The sequence below is a fragment of the Macaca fascicularis genome, chromosome 16 (assembly GCF_037993035.2).
Source record: "Macaca fascicularis isolate 582-1 chromosome 16, T2T-MFA8v1.1".
In the NCBI taxonomy this organism is placed as follows: domain Eukaryota; kingdom Metazoa; phylum Chordata; class Mammalia; order Primates; family Cercopithecidae; genus Macaca; species Macaca fascicularis.
Genome location: NC_088390.1, coordinates 41,565,518 through 41,588,202, shown reverse-complemented (window position 1 = coordinate 41,588,202; position 22,685 = coordinate 41,565,518). Strand labels below are relative to the sequence as shown.

Genomic DNA, 22,685 nt, shown 5'->3' with positions numbered 1-22,685 from the left:
GTCTTTTGTACCCTGAGTTATAATCCTTTCAGGATGGGTTCTTCATCTGGCTCATGCCATGTTTCTTTGCTACATTTTTCCCCATTGTCTTTCTGCCTAATGATCAGACCACTTATCTTTCTAATGCTTAATCAGGGCAGCTGGGTAGAGTCTTTCTTTTTACCTTAAGATGGTATAGAAGGGCTCTCTTTGGCAACTTTCTTAGATGAAGTAGACTTGTTTGGCTTCTTCTCCAGTGTGTAGCTGGAGGCCTGGGTGGTGTCTTCCATCTATTTTTCTGTAGTCTGATCTGATCTGGTGTGAGATGAGGGCCTCGCTGTTAACCTGGTTTCTACTCTTTATTGTTGCCTAGGAAATTCCATTAAATCCACTGAATTCCATGAAGGAGGCAAAGCATCCAGGAATAAGACACAGCTCCCTTCACTGAATTCATGTGAAATCCTGGAAAACCCCTCCTGTATCCACGAAGACTGCTTGGGGACAGTCAGGAGTTTTTGTGCTCAAGGGTCTCCCTGACGTTTCCCTGAGCTGCCTGCTCAATACCTCCGCCACCACCCTTCAAATTGCCATATTAACAAGAATTCTGGTTTTCTTTTCTTTATGTGACATCTATTCATGACTACACTGGGCAGGTGAGATAGTAGCTATGCCTTTATATAAAACTTTTAAATCCTATTTTTTATTTTATTTATTTTTTAGAGACAGGGTCTTATTCTGTCACCCAGACTGGAGTGCACTGGTATGATCACAGCTCACTGTAACCTCAGACTCCTGGGCTCAAATAATCCTTCCTCAGCCTTCTGAATAGCTAGGACTCCAGGTGCACACTACCATTCCCAGCTAATTTTATTTATTTATTTATTTATTTATTTGTTTGTTTTTGTAGAGACAGAGTCTTGCTATGTTGCTCAAGCTGGTCTTGAACTCCTGGGCTCAAACAGTCTTCCCACTTCAGCCTCCTAAAGTCCTGGGATTACAAGCATGAACCACCATGCCTAACCTATTCCAGTTTTTAAATTTTCATACATATCTGTTAGATGTTTATAGTGTAAGGCTGAACTCCATTCTTTGCTTCTCTGTTGCTGGTAAATTTTTGGCTATATTTTTACTAATTGTGCACATTCGTTCACATATTGGTAAAGGAACAGTCTGTGATCTGGATTTATTCAGATCTTTATTCAGAATTACCAACTGTTTTATTAGTCATTTTATCTTAAATGTGTCTCTACTTACTAGTGATTTGCAGTATATTCCAAGTTAGTTATAAAAACATTTCACAATAGACTAATTTCATGCTTTCCTGTGAAACTGTCTTAAATTTAAAAAGTAAAGTTTTTAATATTGTAAGTAGCTGCCAGGAATAAACCAATGCTAGCTTCAAGTTCATACTTCTTACAATGAGAATTTTAAATTTCTTTACTCTTGGGAAATAGCAGGGCCTTGCTGTTTTTAATAGTGAATCAACGCTTTGAATTTTTTAGTTTCTGTCTCTCAGAAAAGATGGATTTGTTTGGCTTTAAATATTGAGAAAGTTTCTAGAGACCCACGGGAAATGAGAAATATGCACTTTTGTAGCAATGACTTTTGAAAGACTAGCTAAAATCCTGAAGACTCAGCAGAAGAAAGATGTTAAACTGACTTTGTCGTTTTGTTGATTATTAAATTAAATGGAAACACAAAATGCAACCTTTGAGTCCAATACATTCATCCCCCTAGGCCCTCTGTCATCTTCAAATCAATCAGTGAAACACAGCGTGTCTCCCTGGGGGACTGTGGCAGTCTTACCTTCATGTAGTAACCTAAGACGCTCCGTAAGAATAAAAAATTAGAGCTAAGAAACAGATTTCAAATAACCAAGAGGCACACAAAAAGCATTTTAAAATATAGTGATCAAAAACACTAACGCCGTTAAAAGAAAAAGCAGAAAATGATAAAGTAATATAATGTGGTCTTGCAAAAAACAGCCTGTGATCTTACATTTCAAAACATGTCTCTCCTGTTCCTGGAACATACAAGGCCAGATGCGCTACCCGCTCCATCCTTCACATTCTCCCTGCACATCCCATTCAAACTTTTCTGCACACGGCCATGTTAAAAAGTAATGAAAAGATCTGAGTCTGCCTGGCACACTCAGAGATTCTCATGACAAGTTCTTCCCTCACTGAGCACTTCCCTGACCACGCAAAATAACCACCCCCTCCCTCCATCTACCTACACACATGTGCGTGCGCACATGCACACATACACACACACACACACACACACACACACACACCCCTCTGAGTCTCACGGTCCTCTAATTACTGATATCCCTTATTACTATGGGAAATTCCTTGTCTATCTATGTACTTGTCAGCGGTATGTCTCTGCCCTAAAGGAGAAATCTTACATCGATTGGTCCTCAATCCCCAGCACCTAGAAAAGTATGTGACTTAGTAAGTGAGTGTGTGCCTACATGTTTGGATCAAATGGTTTCACAGTTAATTAGAGATGAGAATCACTTAATTGTTTCTTAGGCTTGGGTTTTCCTGTCACACAGAAGCCTTCAGAATATACAGATGTCTTTTTGCCCTAGAAGCCAAACAGAGCAGAAGATTGTAGACCCCAGCTTGTTGGGTTACTCCTGGATTGATTCCAAATACGATATTTCTTTCCAGGCCAGAAAATCGACAGACACTGTCCAACACAATGTGATTGGTCAGAACATCCAATGCGTCACCAACCTGTAGTAACAAATCACATTCCTCATCGAGCTGAGACATTTTTCTCTTCCTCATTGCTGTTAGAAGCCTGTCTTTATATTTTTCCACTTCACTTGCTTTGGTGAAAAGCACAGCAATATCCCTCGGAGAATAACCATTCTGCAAGAGGAAACGGCATTTATCCGCTACATAGACCAGTATCTCCTCCAAGTTCAAGTCTTCAATAATCTCTAAGTTGCCTGGGACACCTTGAGCCCATTTAGGTTCATAGAGCATCACCAGGGACCCAGGGGGGAGGTTAGGTGGAAGATTTTGTCTGGCTTCCTGCATTATTTGTTGTAGGTAATTGGCTATTGGATCTGCACTGCGGACCACTCTGGTGATCTCTTCTCTTGGATACTGGTCTGAGAGAGGTGGGAGGCCACTGCAACTCAAGTGATTGGTCTGAAAGTAGTCCAGAAAGATCCAGAGAACTCCTGGGCCATCCCTTGCTGTCTGAGTGATGAACTTTGCTTTCCCATACCAGTCCCCATCTTCAGTGCGGAAATTCTGAGCGTCATCAATGACAATGTGCTGGACACGTTCAAAGTTGTTTTTCATGAAGGTTTTCCGGGTCACTGCCTGGCAGATGTTTTTTTTGCTGAAATAGTAAGAAACACAGTCAAGTTTTTCCCCAATGAAACAAACAAAGCCAATTCTACTCTTAAACCCCTCTGGGCATAGTAAATACAATATGAATTTTAGCAAGTAAACTGAAAGCCACACCAGCCACAGTCACTCAAGAAAAGAAAGTGAACACAGACAGGCAGCATACCTCACCAACTTCTTCAGGGGGTAATTTTCACAGATGTAGAGAATGTCAGTCGGTTCACAGTGAAACACATTCTTGATCTTCTCCATGATCTTAAGAGCCAAGATGGTCTTCCCTGATCCAGGTAAGCCATGAACAAACAACTCTTTGGTCTTGCGAAGGTTCTTTGAAAGCAACTCATACTGTTTATTTGTCAGTAGGTTCAAAACCTCAGAGCCCAGCTCTTCACTTAAGAAGGATTTGAACCCAAGCAAGACTATCACGAGGGACTGTAACAGGGCTTCCATGTGCTGGGGGGTCATGAAGTTATAGGATTCAGGGTAAATTTGTAAATATGGACCGCAAACGCTCTGTGCTTTTCTATCAGAATTCAGCACACAGACCAAGGGGGTAATGCATAACCTCCCAGTGTAGCCACCTTTGTTTACCAGCTTCTGCTTCAAAGAATAAGCAACTACCATAGAATAGCCCTTGCACCCTGCATCCCACTTGCTGAAGATGGTGTAGAGAATAGGGGTGTTGTTCTGGGAAATTAGAAGAGCATCACAGATGACTCCCTGCTTCTCTTGCAGACCTAAGTCCACAGCCCAGCTTTGAGAAAAAATCAATATTCCTTGAGAGAAAGGGCGCATTTCTGTATTTATTAAGTCTCTGAGTCCTTTATGTTGTGAGAAGAGTTCCTTGTAGAGGCTTTCTGGAGTATACACCACTCTGTCTGAAAATACTAGACAGGGAAAGAATGGGAAGAAATTAGAAAAGCCTCAGACAAGCTAGTAATCATCATTATACGTAGAAGGTTCAATCAACACTGGCACTCTACCATGTATCTACAATAGCTTATACATTAGTAATAAAAAGATAAACAATTCTCGTTTTGATGGAGCACTAATTAGCTGGTATAAACAGACAATAATAATTATGGTACAAAGTGGTCAATACAACCAGAGGGAAGGACAGAAAGTATTATGTGAATACCAAGGAAAGGTACAATTTAGGAAAGAAGAAAATATGAAAGTATGAAGAAGGAAACACCTGAGCTGATTCTTTTTTCTCTTTTTTCTTTTCCTTTTTTTTTTGGGATGGAGTCTTACTCTGTCACACAGGCCAGAGTACAGTGGCATGATCTCAGCTCACTGCAACCTCTGTCTTCTGAGTTCAAGTGATTCTCCTGCCTCAGCCTCTGGAGTAGCTGGGACCAACGGTGTGCACCACCACGCCCAGCTAATTTTTCTATTTTTTGTAGAGATGGGGTTTCACCATGTTGGCCAGGCTAGTCTCAAACTCCTGGGCTCAGGTGATCTGCCCGCCTGGGCCTCCCAAAGTGCTGGGATTACAGGCGTGAGCCACCACACCCAGCCCTGAGCTGATTATTAAAGGATGACTTTGAGTTTGTGAGTTGAAGAGGAGAATAGAGAGATGGTCAAAAGAGGGCACATGAGTAACACTCAGGAACAAGAAACAGCAAGGAAGCCGGGCGCGGTGGCTCATGCCTGTGATCCCAGCACTCTGGGAGGCTGAGGCAGTTGGATCACTTAAGCCCAGGAGTTCAAGACCAGCCTGGCCAACATGGTGAAACCCCATCTCTACAAAAAATACAAAAATTAGCCAGGCATGGTGGTGCATGCCTGTAATCCCAGCTTCTCGGGGGGCTGAGGTACAAGAATCGCTTGAACCCAGGAGGCGGAGGTTGCGGTGAGCTGAGGTCACACCACTGCACTCCAGCCTGCGCAACAGAGTGAGACCCTGTCTAAAAAAAAAAAAAAAAAAAAAAAAGCAAGGTCCATTCAGGTCACTCACTCCAAGCAGTTTGTGTTGCTGACATCCAAAGCGTGAAGCAAAGAGGTGGAAATGAGGATGCGGAGGAAGGCATTAGAGTGCCATCTTAACACCTGGCAAGATTACGTACTGTATGGTTTCACTTATGGATGCCAGAGGTTAGGGATTTGGGGAGTGTTTGACTAAAAAGGGACAGCATGGAGACTCTTTTTTGGCGGGGGGAGGGACGTGGTCTTGCTCTGTCACCTAAGCTGGGGTACAATGGTATGATCATGGCTCACTGCAGCCTCTACTTCCTGAGCTCAGGTGATTCTCCCACCTCAGTTTTCCAGGTAGCTGGGACTACAAGTACATGCCACCATATCCAGCTAATTTTTGTATTTCTTTGTAGAGACAGAGTTTCACCATGTTGCCTAGGCTGGTCTTAAACTCCTGGGCTCAAGTGATCCTCCCACCTCGGTCTCCTAAAGTGCCGGGATTACAGGTGTGAGCCACCTCACCCGGCCATCTCCCTTTTTCTTTCTGGTAGGATAAAATGATTCTAAGCTTCTTCCAGAAGAGAAATGCCATGATAATATCATGTTGGTGAAAGTGTATTTGGATATATGTTTTGGATTACAATCTGGCGATATCCATCTAAATTTACAAGCAATTATACTATTTGGAATTTTTTTCTTTTCTTTTCTTTTCTTTTTTGAGATGGAGTCTCGCTCTGTCACCCAGGCTGGAGTGCAGTGGCACAATCTCGGCTCACTGCAACCTCCGCCTACCGGGTTCAAGAGATTCTCTTTCTTCAACCTCCTGAGGAGCTGGGACCACCGGCGCATACCACCACGCCCAGCTAATTTTTTGTATTTTTAGTACAGAAGGGGTTTCACTCTGTTAGCCAGGATGGTCTTGATCTCCTGACCTTGTGATCCACCTGCCTCGGCCTCCCAAAGTGCTGGGATTACAGGCCTGAGCCACTGTGCCCGGCCACCACTTGGAATTTATCCTTAAAGAACACCTCAGGTATATTATGGTAAAAAGTATACTGTAGCAATGTTTAAAAATGAAGAAATTAAACATCATATAAAAGTCCATCAAAAAAATGACTGGGCTGGGTGCTGTGGCTCATACCTGTAATCCCAGCACTTTGGGAGGCTGAGGTGGGTATATTACCTGACGTCGGGAGTTTAAGACCAGCCTGGCCAATATGGTGAAACCCTGTCTCTACTAAAAATGAAAAAAAAAATAGCTGGGTGTGGTGGCATGCACCTCTAATTCCAGCTACCTGGGAGGCTGAGGCAGAAGAACCGCTTGAACCCGGGAGGTGGAGATTGCAGTGAGCCAAGGTTTCACCATTGCACTCCAGCCTGGGCAACAAGAATGAAACTTTATCTCAAAAAAAAAAAAAAAAAAAAAAAAGACTGGTGGCTGGGCATAGTGGCTCATGCCTGTATTCCCAGCACTTTGGGAAGCTCAGGTGGAAGGATTGCTTGAGTCCAGAAGTTTGAAACCAACCTGGGCAACACAGGGAGACTCCATCTCTACAAAAGTTAAAAAATTAGCCGGGCATAGTGGAGTGCCGCTACTTTGTAGAGATGGGGTCTTGCTATGTTGCCCAGGCTGGTCTCAAACTCCTGGACTTAAGCAATTCCACACCTCACCCAAGTGCTGGGATTATAGGTATGAACCACTGTGCCCAGTCTTTTCACTTTCTTTAAGGTATATTTTGAGGAACAGCTCTTAATTTTAATGTAGTAACATTTATCAATCTTTTTGTTTAAGTTTGATCCTTTTGTGTCTGGTTTAGGAAATCCTTTCCTACCCCAATGATATAATTACTCATATATATTTTCTACTGACAGTTTTAAAGGTTTGGCTTTCATATTTAAGTCCTTAAACCTCTGGAATTGATTCCGTATATAATATAAAGTAGGAGTCAATTTTTTATATGAATGAACAATCAACATATTCCAAAGCAACCAGAGATGGCCAATTACCTGGAAAGTAGCGTTTCTGCTGCTCTTTCAGACGTTCCAAATTCTTATGAATGCACACGGTCTTGCTGCGGGGTGTGGCAGATGACAAACTCAACACAAGGACCATCTCAGGACACCTGGAAAGATCTTAGGAAACAAGAACCAAGGATTCAATATGCAAAAAGGCAGACCCCAACTTACAGCTGAACTGTGCTGCAAAGTCTTTCACCTAGTCTTACAACTCAAGCCACAGCCCACAGATATTTGCCTTTACATCTCGGGTCAGCTCAGGAAAGCCTACTGAGGTTTTTGAAGGAAAAAACCTAGCATGAAGCAACACTTTTTAATTTTATTATGTCAAAACGAAACTATATTTCTATTATTTATTTATTTATATTTTGAGACAGTCTCACTCTGTTGCCCAGGCTGGAGTGCAGTGGCATGGTCTCAGCTCTCTGCAACCTCCGTCTCTCAGGTTCAAGCGATCCTCCTGAGTAGCTGGGATTACAAGCGTGCATCACCACGTCCAGCTAATTTTTTGTATTTTTGATAGAGACGGAGTTTCACCATGTTGGCCAGGCTGGTCTCGAACTCCTGACCGCAGGTGATCTGCCCCCCTTGGACTCCCAAAGTGCTGGGATTATAGGCATGAGCCACCATACCCAGCCTGTTTTTATATTTTCAGAATGCTATTTTTAAAAGAAAAATGATGAGAAGATGCAAAGGCCAATGGATATAAATATCCAAGCAGATTCTGAAGTGGACTTTGTTTTTTCTGGACTTTTGAAGAAGTTACTATTGGTTTTCTCTTGTCTAATTTTATCTCAGGCTTTCCTTTTCCAGAGTAGATGCGTGTCACCAACCATCCTCTGGCTTATCACGTACTGGCTCCCCAAAGGAAAAAATGGGAAAACAGAGCGAAAGCCATGATTTGGTCATGTTTTGGTCCAAAAAAGGGAAGTGGGCAGTGAGAAAGGGCGAATATTTAAGAAGGGAAAGTCAGGTATAACTCCCAATGGAATCCCTCCCCCCATGTAAATGACGAGTTGATGGGTGCTGATGAGGTGATGGGTGCAGCACACCAACATGGCACAAGTATACATATGTAACAAACCTGCACGTTATGCACATGTACCCTACAACTTAAAGTATAATTTAAAAAAAAAAAAAAGAAGGGAAAGTCAGAGGAAAGTGTCAGTAAATTAAAGGCGACACATCTGTACATGTGAAAAAAAGAAATTTCCTGACTAATTAAATGCAAGCTCATAATAGAAAAATAAGAGAAGAGGCTTGAATATGTACATAAGAAAGGATGTGAAAATTGAAATAACTAGGTCAAACAGCCCCCTGCACCAGCCTTTAATGGGGCTACTAGCCAGGGCATCTATTGAATGAAGACTAATTAAGATGGCAGAAAAAAGGAAGGGCAATAATCCATGAACTGCATCTACAGGGATTAATAAGTCAGACAATTGCAACTGAGAGAGTAAATCTCTTTCCCCAGATTCCAAGGAATACCATGTCTCGCTTTCCTCCCTAATCTGCCCTGCCTTGCTGCCAGCAAACATTACAACCATTTTGGATATTGCTCCCTAACCTGGGTCGGCTTCCATCATCCAAGCAGTCCATTCTCTTGTGGGCAATTGTCTCACACGGTTGTCCTTCACCTGCCAGGAACTAGGCGCTTTGGCAAACACCGCACAGCAGAATTGCTCCACCTTGATTGCACAGACATATCCACGAAGGGCCCCCTTATCATGCACTTCAAGGAAGTTAAGGACATACTGTATCTCAGGCCTTTGTGTGCAGAAATGATGGACAGGTAGCTTCTTAATACAGCCATCAATAGAAGCCCTCAAGCTCGTAAGGTCTATTTTCTCTTTTTCACATCCGATCACTTGACAAGTCTCATCGTGCACACCAAAAAATACATATCCTCCTTCAGTATTTGCTAACGCAGAAACACACTTCGGAAGCCTGTCTTTAACACGGTGTGACACGTCTGTTGAGAACATTACAAATTCAACATGTTTGGACTCAGGAAAGTTGAGTTTTTCCAGATACTGAAGCCGCTTTCTATCAAATAAAGCAGCAGCTAAGGCCTTTGTGTTACCTTCATATTGTACACTACTCTGAGCTGCCTGTGGACTTAATGAATTGGAAACATTAATATTCGTAAGAGTCTGAGTCCTCCGTTTGAGGAATGCCAGAGCTTCCTGAGAATCCATGACATCAGTGGATGTTCTCTGTCTGTGGTACAAATTGGAGCATAAGGTAGCAAGTGGCACACCAGCCTCTGTGTTCCATGATTTCACAAAAATCAAAAAGTGGTTTTCCTGCTGCATCTCATCTAAATGGCTTCTGAAAATTGGAGGCACATCCAATCCTACTCCATGACTTTCATAATTGTAGCCTTTGTTCTCAATCTCAGCCTTGATTATGCCCCCACCAGAATTCAGCAGAGCACATACTGCTTGCAGGATGATTTCATTCTGTTTCTCCCGCAGGCGAGGGTCCATCTCCTGCCTCCGCCGAGTCCCAAGGATGACTTTTCCTGCATCTACAACACACTCCGGAAAGTTTGTATTCGAATCAATCCTAAGACTCATCTTCTCAGCACTTGGCCTATTCCTATTCTGAAATGTTCTCCTGAAAAACAGAAAGATAGAACCATTAGAACAGGACAAGAATAGGAGAGGCAGGAAAATCAACAGATTAAGGCCATCCTGCTGAGGTTGGTCCATTCATTTATTCGTGATATGATTTGACTGTGTTCCCACCCAAATCTCATCTGGAACTGTAGCTCCCATAATTCCCATGTGTTGTAGGAGGAACCCGGTGGGAGATAATTGAGCTATGGTGGGCATTTCCCCCATTTTGTTCTCGTGGTAGTGAATAAGTCTCACGAGATCTGATGGTTTCATAAACCCCTTTCACTTGGCTTTCATTTCTTTCTTGCCTGCCTCCACGTAAGACGTGGCTTTCACCTTCCGTCGTGATTGTCAGGCCTCCCCAGCCATGTGGAACTGTGAATTCATTAAAGCTCTTTTTCTTTATAAATTAGTCTCAGGTTCGTCTTTAACAGCAGTGTGAAAATGGATGAATGCAATTCCCACATAGCTGGAGGTCAGATTTATACATGAATTTGTAAGGGGAGTTGAGGAACTGAGTCTGCTGGAAGCACACCACCCCTGAGTTCAAACTCCCAGTATTTGCCAGCTTTATGTCTTTGGGAAAATTGTTTTAACCTATTTTCATATACTCTGAAACAGGTTTAAAGGAACCAACCTGGTAGTGTTTTGTGAGATTAAAACAGAAAAAAAAAGCAGATATCCTGGAGAGATGAACAAGAATTTTCAAAGCATTGCTGTTCAAAATAGCAAAAAATTGGAAATAAATGTTGATAAGGTCATTCTCAGTATGGAAAATGACATTCACTTTCACTAAAACAGGCCCTATTTTGTTTTGTTTTTTTGAGACAGAGTCTAGCTCTTGTTGTCTGGGTTGGAGTGCAGTGGTGTGATCTCAGCTCACTGCAAACTCTGCTTCCTGGGTTCAAGCGATTCTCCTGCCTCAGCCTCCCGAGGATCTGGGACTACAGGTGCCTGCCACCATGCTTGGCTAATTTTTGTATTTTTAGCAGAGATGGGTTTCACCATGTTTGCCAGGCTAGTCTTGAACTCCTAACCTCCAGTGATCTGCCTGCCTTGGCCTCCCAAAGTGCTGGGATTACAGGCGTGAGCCACTGCGCCTGGCCTATATGCACTATTTTGAAAGAACTCTAAGAATACGATGTCGTAAAAAATACACAAACCACAGAACACATCTATTATGATTCCATTTATATGAAGTTCAAAAACAGGTAAAACTAAATAGTATATTATTTAGGGAGACATATATAGGTAGTAATATCATAAAGAAAAGTAAGGAAATAATAGACATGACATTCAAAATAGTGGCTACCTCTGGTTGGGGAGGAGGAGGATGGAATTAGGGAGACAGAAATAGGGGAGAAATATACAGGAAGCTTCTTAGCTTCTAGAAATGTGTTTCTTAATTGGGGTGAATACGTGTGTGTTCATTTTAATATTATTTTTAACTATGCAATAAAGTTATATTCTCTGTTGTACGTGTGGTATACTTTACAATAAAATTATCCCAAAATGAAATAAGTTTTCATTTTTTCCTCAGCCATCGTTATACAAGTACAAGCTTTCTGCTTAGGCAGACAATGGTCCCCTGCAGGACTCCATCCATTGTTCCATGTATGCCTTTTCATCTCTAGTTAAAGCCCTAGGGCGCTACCTCCTAACTCTGACAGACACACAGATTAGATCAGATTCTGCTAAAATACCCATGCCTACGCACACATGCGCAGACATACACACACACACACACACACACACACACACACACACGCCATAGAAGTGGTTTTCTAAAAGCAGATTCAGTGTTTTCTACATTGTTTTTATTCCAACTTACATATTTCCCAGCAGTAAATGTAATATGTGCTCCATGTCCAAAAAAACAAAAAAAACCTAAAGGCAGAACTGAAGAAAAAGAACACTTATAAATTCACCATTTAAAGATATAGCATTTCTAATGCATTTCCTTCAGCACTTTTCTCTAAATATTTTTGTGTTGTTGGTTTGCAGAGCGATTAACAATAAGATTTGTCTTTTTTTAACATAATTAATCCTTTTTCTAATTAGAAGAATAACAGGAGATTCCAACGTAAGAATCCCAAGAAAGACGTCTGTCCCTCCTTCACCCCCATAGACTATTGAAAACAACAGTGAGTGTTTTAAAATCCAGAAATTTATTTATCTATTTATTTTTATTTTTTTGAGACAGAGCCTCGCTCTATTGCCCAGGCTGGAGTGCAGTGGCGCGATCTCGGCTCACTGCAGCCTCTGCCTCCTGGGTTCAAGTGATTCTCCTTCCTCAGCCTTCCGAGTAGCTGGGACTACAGGCGCAAGCCACCATGCCCAGCTAATTTTTGTATTTTTAGTAGAGACAGGGTTTTGCCATGTTAGCCAGGCTGTCTCGAACTCCTGATTTCAGGTGATCCACCCGCTTCAGCCTCCCAAATAGCTGGGATTACAGGCATAAGCCACCACGCCCAGCCGAAATTCAGAACTTTAAACCTCGATATATGTGCAAAAGGAATGCCAAGTGCAGTGAAAACCTGACCAGGGAAGTTGATGACACCAAAATAGAATGCCTGCAGTGACGGATGCTGGGCATTGCCAGCAAAATTTGAAGTTCTCTGAAGTAGGAAGAAAACCAGTGACTCATGCATGATTACAGAACCCTCTGTCATAAGAGTTGGCACCGTGAACTGAGATTTCAGATTTCGCACTATCTGGACAGTGTCCTTGCCCTGCCCCCTGCATTTCTTCCCTCAAAAAACTGGATGCAGGAAACAAGAGACTCAACAAGGAAAAGACGTTTAAAAATTCCCTGGCTGTTTGTGAAGGGAGGTCCGGGAACGACAGCTGTACAGCAGGCCTATAGATCACCAGGAAAACTACACAACAGAGCAGTAGGCTTCGGTGGACAGCGCCTAAGACCATGCAATTGACAGATCACTTAATCAGTTAGTAAACTGAAAGGGTGGAGAGTAGGGGATGAATTGGTCATAGGCACTTAGGAAGATAGGCAAATACAAAAGCAGTATAGTAAATAAAAGATAACCATAAAGCATTATTTGGCACCATTGTAAATAAAGTCCTAGTCATGATAATATAAGCCCTGAATATTGTTCTGATAAAAAATGATGATATAAGATACAGTTGTATTGGCAGGATGTGGAGAAGGAAGGCATAGGATAAGAAGTGTTGGCCAGGTGCAGTGGCTCATGCTTGTAATCCCAGCATTTTGGGAAGACAAAATGGGTGGATCACCTGAGGTTAGGAGTTCGAGACCAGCGTGGCCAACATGGTGACATCCCATCTCTATTAAAAACACAAAAATTAGCCAGGTATGGTGGCACACGGCTGTAGTACCAGCTACTCAAGAGGCTGAGGCATGAGAATCACTTGAGCCCAGGAGCTGGAGACTGCAGTGAGCTGAGATCATGCCACTGCACTCCAGCCTGGGTTACAGAGTGAGACTCCATCTAAAAAAAAAAAAAAAAAAAAAAAGTGTTAGCTATACTCAGGCCAGGCACAGTGGCTCACACCTGTAATTCCCCCATTTTGGGAGGCCAAGGTGGGAGGATTGCTAGAGGCCAGGAGCCTGGGCAACATAATGAGATAATGGGTCCCCATCTCTTCAAAAACCAAAATACCAAGCATGGTGATATGCACCTGTAGTCCTACCTACTTGGGAAGCTGAGGTGGGAGGATCTCCTGAGCCCAGTGGATTGAGGCTGCAGTGAGCCAAGATCATACCACTGCACTCCAGCCTAGGTGATAGAGTGAGACCCTGTCTCCAAAGATTAGAGAGAGAGAGAGAGAGAGAGAAAGGGAGACAGAGAGAGGGAAATATACAGTCATCTTACAGAAACAAACAATATCTTCTGTGGTCTGAATGTTTGTAACTCCCTAAAGTTCATTGTTCAAATCCTAACCCCGAAGGAGATGGTATTAGGAGGTGGGGCCATTGGAAGCTGATTAGGTCACGAGGATGTACCCTCATAAGTGAGATTAGTGCCCTTGTGAAAGAGGTCCAAGGGAGCATATATGCCCCCCTACCATTCGAGGACCCAGTGAGAAGGCACCATCTATGAGGGCCCTCTCCAGATACTGAATCTCTCAGCACCTTGGACTTCCCAGCCACCAGAACTGTGGGCAGTAAATTTTTGTAGTTTATAAGCCGCCCAGTCCGTGGTATTTTGTTACAGCAGCCCAAATGGACTAAGACAATATCTAAAATAAGAGAGGGTAGGAGGGAGAACGGAGAAAATAAGCATGCTGTTTAGAAATACAGAAACAAATGCCGGAAGAAAAAGCCAGAGACACAAGAGGCTCCTGGCAAGCAGGAGAAGTGGGAGAGGGCAAGGCCATTCCTTACTGTGTCTAAGGAACTGTGATTTTCCAAACTACATTCATGAGACTTCCACTTCCAGTCAGAATAGAGTACTAGGGACTAGGCTACTCTCCTGTCTGAAACAACTAAAATATTTTTGAAGAAAATTTGATGAACACTAGAAAAAAATCAAGATCTAAGATGTTCCACAAACCTTAAGCACAAGAAATGTGAAAACAAAACAAAACAAAACAAAACAAAACAAAAAACATACTGAGGAACATCATAATTAAGTTGTTCAAAACCAGTGATACAGAAAAAAATCTTCAAAGCATCCAGAGGAAAAAGGCACACTATATAGAGAAACAAAAAGTGACATTAGAATTTTTCTAGTATTATGTTGTTGACAGGTGACACACAACCTGAAAATAGCCTCAGCTGTCCTTTTTGGTTTTTGGTTTTTTAGAGACAGGGTTTCACTCTGTCACCCAGGCTGGAGTGTAGTCATGGCTCACTGCAGCCTTGAACTCCTAGGCTCAAGCTATCCTCCTGCCTTAGCCTCCCAAGTAGCTAGGACTACAGGAATGTGCCACAATGCACAGCTAATTTTTAAAATTTTTTATACAGACAGGGTCTTACAATGTTGCCTAGGCTGGTCTCAAACTCATGACCTCAAGCAAACCTCCTGTCTCAGCCTCTTAAAGTGCTGGGATTACAGGTATAAGCCACCATGCCCCACGGCTCAGCTGTCTTTTTAGTTTTCCCACGGATGTTGATTTAAGACAGTGACCAATTTGTCTATATCATAATGAGTAATTTCATGTAGAAATTTAGCTAATATCCATTTTAAATAATTTGGTGCCAGCAAGTGGCCATTTTGAGAGCACCAAAGATTATCAGAGTAAAGATTCAACCAGATTTTTTCATGGGCGGATCACCTGAGGGCAGGAGTTTGAGACCAGCCTGGCCAACATGGTGAAACCCTGTTTCTACTAAAAATAAATTACAAAATTAGCAGGGTGTGGTGGTGTGTGCCTATAATCCCAGCCACTCGGGAGGCTGAGGCAGGAGAATCACTTGAACCTGGGAGGTGGAGGTTGCAGTGAGCCGAGATCATGCCACTGCACTTCAGCGTGGGTGACAGAATGAGACTCTGTCTCAAACAAGCAAACAATGGAATGTCTGTGTTGCATGAGAAACCATGAGGTCAGGCGAGGAGCGAGCCTAGAGTTAGTTTGGCAGAAGCATCATCAAGTTTTCCAGTGACAGCTAATGACCTAAAACAAGAGAAATAAGCCTTTTAAACAGGTCAAGAGTGAGGCTACAGTAAATAACGGGGTTTTAATGGTTTCCATGAAGTTAAAGGCCCAAGGGCGTGTCCAGATCGCTCTTGCACAAATAGAAAAAAATGGCTGTCTACGGTTGGGGTGCTTTGGGAAGGAGGCTGTTGAAGAACTGATTTCAGGTTCCAGGAGGTCTTTATGTTTGGACTTTCAAAGGAGAGAATCCCTCACTGAAGACAGTCAATCCGTAAAGAGGTGCTCCAATTTCAGAAAACTTTGGCACCTATTGTCTTCAATATCCAGTTAAACCTAGAAATTCTCCATCTGTCATTTTGTGAGGGATTTACAATAACTTTGGATAATCTTTAGTCTATCAGGAGAGAATATTTATCCCTTCTTAGACAGGTTTACCTCAAATAATGAATTGTGTTTTGGCAAAATTGTAACTTAGCCTTAAAAATTTTATGTCCCTTTTCTACTAAGGGTGAGAGCAAATAAATGGAATCCTTTTAACAGGCTTCCTTGTTCTCTGAACAAAGTAGATCATTTTTATATTGTATCAGAAGTGAATCACAAGGGAAAACTTATATCTTTTAACTCTTGATTGAGCATTTGGACAAAAACAGGGGCTTCGATGAATCTCTGGAGCATGACTGTCCAGTTATACCATTGTCCTTCCCAAGGCAAAGGCAGGAAAGTATTGACTGTCTTTGTCTAAAGGTGCACTGAAAAAGGCAGAGAAAATTTCTACTACAGTAAAGCAAGTGACTTCAGGTAATATTGATGACAGATGGTGTGTGAGTTAGGCACTACTAGGAAAAAAGAAATGACAATTTTGTTGATGGTTCTGAAGTCTTAAATCAGTATCTCCATCTACTTGGTTTCTTTGCTGGCAGGACAGGAGTGTTACTAGGGGATATAAGAGGACCTTTGCATATAAGGCCTTCAACTGTAAGTTCGAGTCCTTCCTTTGCTTCTCACTTCAATGGATATTGGGGAAGTTTGAGTAATCGTTTGACAGGATCTGTCTGAATTTAGTAAGTTCTGCTTATTATTTTGCTGCTCCAATTATTCGTCCTATGTGAGTGGAATTTTTAGCCCCTTACACTGTCAGGTTTGGTGTCAAGATATTTATTTGGAGTAGGCATCAAATATAATAGAGAAAGCAAAGGTGTATTCAGAGCAGGTGCAACTTGATTATGAATAGAGAAGTCTCTGAAACATCAGCACATATTACAGTTCCATTTGCAAATTAAGTCTCTATTAAATTTGGCATGGTATCAAAGAGCAGGAAGGAATGTTTTTCAGTCAAGGACTAAGGGCTACAGTTGAGGGCTGGGAGATGGAATAAATATGTGGCTTATATGTGGGTTATTTGAAATACCTACCACCTGTGTGGTATGTTTACTCAGAGGAAGAGATTGAGCAAAAGGGACAGGGTTTAACTTAGAAAGAGTAGCACCATGTTTACCAGAAATCCAGAAATTGATGAGTTTGACCACCTGTATTTATAGTTAAATCATCTTGAGTGTTTAGGGAAAGGCAGACTATTGGGTAGTTTCTCCTTCTTCTGAGCACCCTCGTTGATCTGAACTGATGGATTTTTATTTGTCTTGATTCTGTTTACAATATCTGTAAGTGTCCTTGTCAATAGGTGTTGATTGGGAAGTGAACCACAAGTTTATTTCGAGTCCTGTCTCATTTTAGTTCTAAAGCTCTTTCAAAATGTTCTGCCAGGTGTTACAATTCAGAAAAAGGGGTTGTTTTCCATTCTAATTTCTGTTTTAGAATTAAGTCTCCAATTTCATAATTAACTCCACTGACAAAATGAGATGAAAGGGCTGCTTTTTACCACCTTCTTTAACTGATGTGTTGGAAGGTATTTCCTAGTTTATCCTGAAAAAGTCTGATGGCTTTATTTTTTTGTTTGCATGGTCCGATGGATTTTTATTATAAATGTTTGGGGTATGGCTTTTAGGAGACTTTGCCTTACTTTTTGGATCCTTTTGCTTAAACCCTCAGATTTACTGGAAAGAGGGATACTGTGGGTCCCTTTCTGAGTCTGTCCAATTAGCTTTTGCCCTCCAGGATTTAACACCTTAGCTTCTGACCAACATGTGTACACGTTGATAGAGGTTAGGTAACCCTACGTCATATGTACCTAGAAGAATTCTAAATTCTTTTATGAATTTTTGCTGGTCTTGTCTGGGTTTAGGGAAACAAACTTTAAGTATGATTCTTAATTCAGCTCGGATCCAAGGTTTAAATTCTACAGATGCCTGCATACCTAGCTTAAAGAGAGGGATGGATATTCAGAAGCAACTGGAATTTTGGAGTTTTACGAGAGTTATTGGGCAAAGGGAGGGGGTCTGAAAAAGGGGAAGAGAAGTGAGCAGTTGACTGAAGTACAGGAGAGAGATTATTGAAAGTAATGGCAAAAATCGCAATTACTCTTGCACCAACCTAATAGAAGGACAAGGGGGAAGAGAGAGAGCTGGATACAGGGAGGCAACTGGAAGACAAGAAAAAGAAGTATTTACTAGGGAAATTAGTCTAGTTCGTTGTTGCTTAAGTTTGTCAAATTTCCCATTGGCTTTGGGCAAAGAATCTTTCAATGAAGAAATTTTTGATCAGAATTTCATTTGGAGGCCTCTGCCTACCAACAAAAAAACTGCAGCCCCATTGATCCTGAGAAATCTTACTCCTGCTTTTCTAAGGTGCATGTCAAATGAACAATTTTGTTCAAGTCAAATGTTCCCCAAAGTAGCCAGTAAAGGCCCAAATCATCCTTGGAGTCATGCCATTAGGAAGGTAGGAAAGTAGGTGCATGAGTTAGTATTGTACAAAGAAGAAACAGTTTCTCCTAGGTGAGGAGGGTATGCAGACTTAGAAGACCCCATGAGAGCTGTTGGCCATCAGTAGGAGTATAATTCTTGTGCATTTTGCGTCTCAGGTCCCCAACCTTACAGTTGGCCACCTCCTAACACAGACCAGACAATCTTTGCCCCCAGTAGGCAGAAAACCAGAGAGAGCACTCCCTGTGGACCAAAGTGAAGCTCTCAGGACAAAAACGCAAGACGGAAGGAGAACCTGAGCTGGTTTTATTGGTGACTCCACAATAAAATTTGTTCACATGGACGTGGGTTCAGGGAGAACCACAAACTCGCTGGACTGTGAAGCGAGCTTGAACAGGCTTATAGGACCTATGCCTGTGTCCGACCCTGCCATTCTCCTTCTTCAGACAAACCATTTTTAAACAGCACAACACAAACACACACAAAAGAGAGCCAAAAAAGGTGAAAGAGAATGGCCTGATTCCACCTAGGGCGCCAAATAAATGGACACCAATAACAAAACCCAGGTATCAAACGAGAATAAGTAGCTGAGGAACTCAACACAAAGAGACATTCAGAGCCAGTGCTGACTTATCACATCAGTGCAAACTCAACAAGCCACTCACTGCAAGGTGCAAGATGCCTCCGTAGCAGCCATCCTGTTTGAAAATGGGAGTCCACACAGTGGGCAGTGCAGATGGTATCTTGGTGGAACCTCCAAAGAAACTAAAGACATTAATGAAGTCTGCCTGGATGAGAACAAGCAGAGGCTGTTTATTCAGAGCTCACTATAACGAGGGAGTCAGTCGCCATCATCACTCACATTCGTCAGAGCCTCAAAGACAGGCAGGGGAAAGAAAGACTGATAGTGACAAAAAGGGAATGCTCAGGTATGGTATGATTCAAGGGTGTTGTCATAGGGAAGCTGGAAGCAGGCTAATCAGAAATGAACATCCTGTATGATTAGTTTGGGGAACATATTTGGCTTTCTCTGACTGGTCCTGAGTTGGAATCTGGAGCAAAAATTAAGGAAGCTGTCAGTTATTGACCAGGTCCTGACCACTACCAGTCAACTGCTGCAGAAGCTGTGGTTTGGCTTCCCAGGCTGGTTACTGCAGCAGTTGTGGGTCAGAGTTCTATTTTTGTATATGTCCTGGCCAGAGTTTATATAAAATTTCTAGAGAAAAATATAAGAGAAAATATTTTTGCCTTGGGTTAGGCAAACAATTCTTAAAGATGATGTTAGATGAACAAAAGAATTTTTTTTTTTTTTTTTTTTTTTTTTTTTTTTTTTTTTGAGATGGAGTCTCCCTCTGCTGCCCAGGCTGGAGTACAGTGGCGCTATTTCGGTCACTGGAATCTCCGCCTCTTGGGTTCAAGCAATTCTCCTGCCTCAGACTCTCGAGTAGCTGGGATTATAGGTGCCCGCCGCCACCCCACCTGGGTAAATTTTGTAATTTTAGTAGAGATGGCATTTCACCATGTTGACCGGGCTGGTCTCAAACTCCTGACCTCAAGTGATCTCCCTGCCTCAGCCTCCCAGTGCTGGGTTTATAGGCATGAGCCACTGCACCCGCCCTAGATGCACAATAAATTTTTTCTAAATGATATATTGGACTTTAAGAACTTCTCTTTCTGAAAGACACTATTAAGAGAATGAAAATATAAGCCCCAGCCCATCAGAGGAGGGGGCAATAGAAGGAGCGAGAGCATCAGGATGGTGCTAATGGATGCTGGGCTTAATATCTAGGCGATGGGATGATCTGTGCAGCAAACCACCGTGGCAACACATTTACCTATGTAACAAACCTGCATGTCCGGCACAAGTACCCCTGAACTTAAAATAAAAGTTTAAGAAAAAAAAGAAAATATAAGCCCCTGACTGGAAGAAGATATTTGCAAATTACATAACTGATAAAGAACTTGGACATAGATTACATACAGAACACTCAAAAAGTAATGATTAAAAAACCCGAATTTAAAAATGAATAAAAGACTTGAATAGACAATTTACCAAAGAAGATATATGGATACAAATAAGCACATTGAATTACGCTCAACATCATTAGTCATTAGGGAAATGCCTATTAAAACTTCAGTTTTACACATCTATTCATCTATTAGAATGGCTAAAATGACAAACCATACTAGTTGTTGGTGAAGATGTGAAGGAATGGGCATCCTCATAAACTCCTGGTAGGGATCTAAAGGGGTATGACCATTTTGGAAAATAATTTGGCAGTTTCTTAAGAAGTTCTGCATATGCTTGCCATTTGACCCAGCCATTCCACACTAAAGTGTTTACCTAAGAGGAAAAAAAATAGGCATATGTCCATACAAAGACTTGTACATGAATGTTCATAACATTTTTATTTGTGAAAGCTATAAACTGGAAACAATCCAAATGCCCATCAGCAGGTGAATGAAGAAGCCAATAATCATTATCCATATAATTGAAGACCACTCAACCATAACAAAAAGGAAAGAACTATTGGTACCCACGACAACATAGATGAATCTGAAAACAATGATGCTGAGTGACAGAAGCCAGACATAAAAGAGTGTATATCATATGATTCAATTTGCCATGACAATAATACTGGAAATGATTTCTATTTTCTAATAGCATAGAGTAGTCCTCCCTTGTCTTTGGTTTGGCTTTCCATGCTTTAGTTACCACAATAAGCTCTTGTCCAAAAATATTAAATTAAAAATTCCAGAAATAAATGATTCATAAGTTTCAAGTTTCATTCGGAGTAGCCTAATGAAATTTCATGCCATCCACTGCCTCTCACCCTGGGACATGAATCGTTTCTTTGTCTGGTGTACTCACCCTGTATATGCTACTAGCCCTTAGTCACTTGGTAGCCTTCTTACTTATCAGATGGACTCTAATATTGCTTATATTCAAGTAACCCTTATTTTATTTAATGGCCTCAAATCTCCAGAGTAGTGATGCTGGCAATTCAGACATGTCAAAGAAAAGCCTTTCTTTAAGCGAAACAGTGAAAGTATAGGAAAAAAACATAGTAGATACACAGTTTGGTGCTACCCATGGTTTCAGGCATCTGGTTTCAGGCATCAACGTAGGGTCTTGGGACATATCCCGTGGTTAAAGTGGGACTGCTGTAAACACCTGTGAATTTTTACAATCAGGCCAGGAGTCAACCACAGCATTTTCCTCTTCTTCCTCTTACATGGAAATAATAAAACTGCTTATTTTCTTAAACAAAAGAGTTTAAGTCTCGTGACATTTTTATGGTGGGGGGAGTTCAAGCAATTCTCCTGCTTCTGGCTCCGAGTAGCTGGAATTACAGGCATGTGCCATCACACCCAGTTAATTTTGTTATTTTTTGCAGAGATGGGGTTTCACCCTGTTGGCCAGGCTGGTCTCGAACTCCTGACCTCAAGTGAACTGCCCACCTCACGCGATACGCCCACCTTGGCCTCCCAAAGTGCCGGGATTACAGGCATAAGCCACTGTGCCCCGCCTCTTGTGACATTTAAAGGAAAGTTTCTGACACAGGATGTTATCACACTGAATTGCTTGCCTGTTATCCTGCCACAGGGACTCGCACTTCCCATCAGACAAACAGATTAGGAATCGGTTTCTTTTTCCCCTACAAAGGCAGGCACTGACTCCGCCCCCTTCTCACAGGGCAAGACCAGACAAACTCAAGCCACTGTTCTCACGTCCTAGAGGCTTGGCTCTAAACCAGCGCCCTCCCACCCGCTATTGGTAGGGGAGGGGGAGAAACTATTGAAAAGTTTCCCCTATCCTCCCTCAAGCATCCCCTCCTGCCTGCATTAGTGCCAAAGGATCCCTTTCTGGTACAACCGAGACCCTCGAGATTTCAGCACCCCAACATTTTTAGTGACGAAACCATGAAAATTCTGATGAGGCCCTTGCTTGTTTGCACGTTAGCTACCCGCTTTTTGCCCAATATTCCTTTTTCTAGCAATATAATTATAAACTTTCGATGCACCGTTTCTTTGTCAAGCAGGAGGATATTGCCTCAGAGTCATAAAAAATTTTGCAGAAGGAATGAATGCCTTTAAGGGCATTGCGACCAGCTGCTGACGCCCGGAAGTCCAGTGGTTCAAGGTGTAATCTGAGACTAAGAAATAGACTTTCCCCCTAGGTTCCCTGAAAGTCCCCCTCCCTTCCTTCCTAGTCGCATAAAAACTCCCCGCTACTTATTTTTGTTAGGGTGGATTCGAGAGTCTTGCCCTCTTGCCTTCTCGCTTTTGCCAAATGGAATAAATCTTCCTCTGTCTCCAAGCACCTGTGTGTCAGTGTTTGGCATCAACAGCACATCTGGTTCCTGAGCCTGAGCCTGAAT

General features: G+C 42.1%; 1 protein-coding gene across 3 annotated transcripts in view; it reads right to left on the bottom strand.

The window, feature by feature from the left end:
- Positions 1-1,157: 1,157 nt before the first annotated feature.
- The window catches only part of SLFN5 (schlafen family member 5), a 51,716-nt gene continuing 30,188 nt past the window's right edge, over positions 1,158-22,685 (bottom strand). For all 3 annotated transcript variants that reach the window (XM_065531233.2, XM_005583461.5, XM_005583459.5), the window contains exons 2-5: positions 8,851-9,902; positions 7,275-7,400; positions 3,517-4,237; positions 1,158-3,342 (exon numbers count right to left, since the gene is read on the bottom strand). In XM_065531233.2, the coding sequence (XP_065387305.1) occupies positions 2,532-3,342; positions 3,517-4,237; positions 7,275-7,400; positions 8,851-9,862 (2,670 nt within the window). In that variant the 5' untranslated portion in view covers positions 9,863-9,902 and the 3' untranslated portion in view covers positions 1,158-2,531. The remainder of the gene's footprint in view (positions 3,343-3,516; positions 4,238-7,274; positions 7,401-8,850; positions 9,903-22,685) is intronic.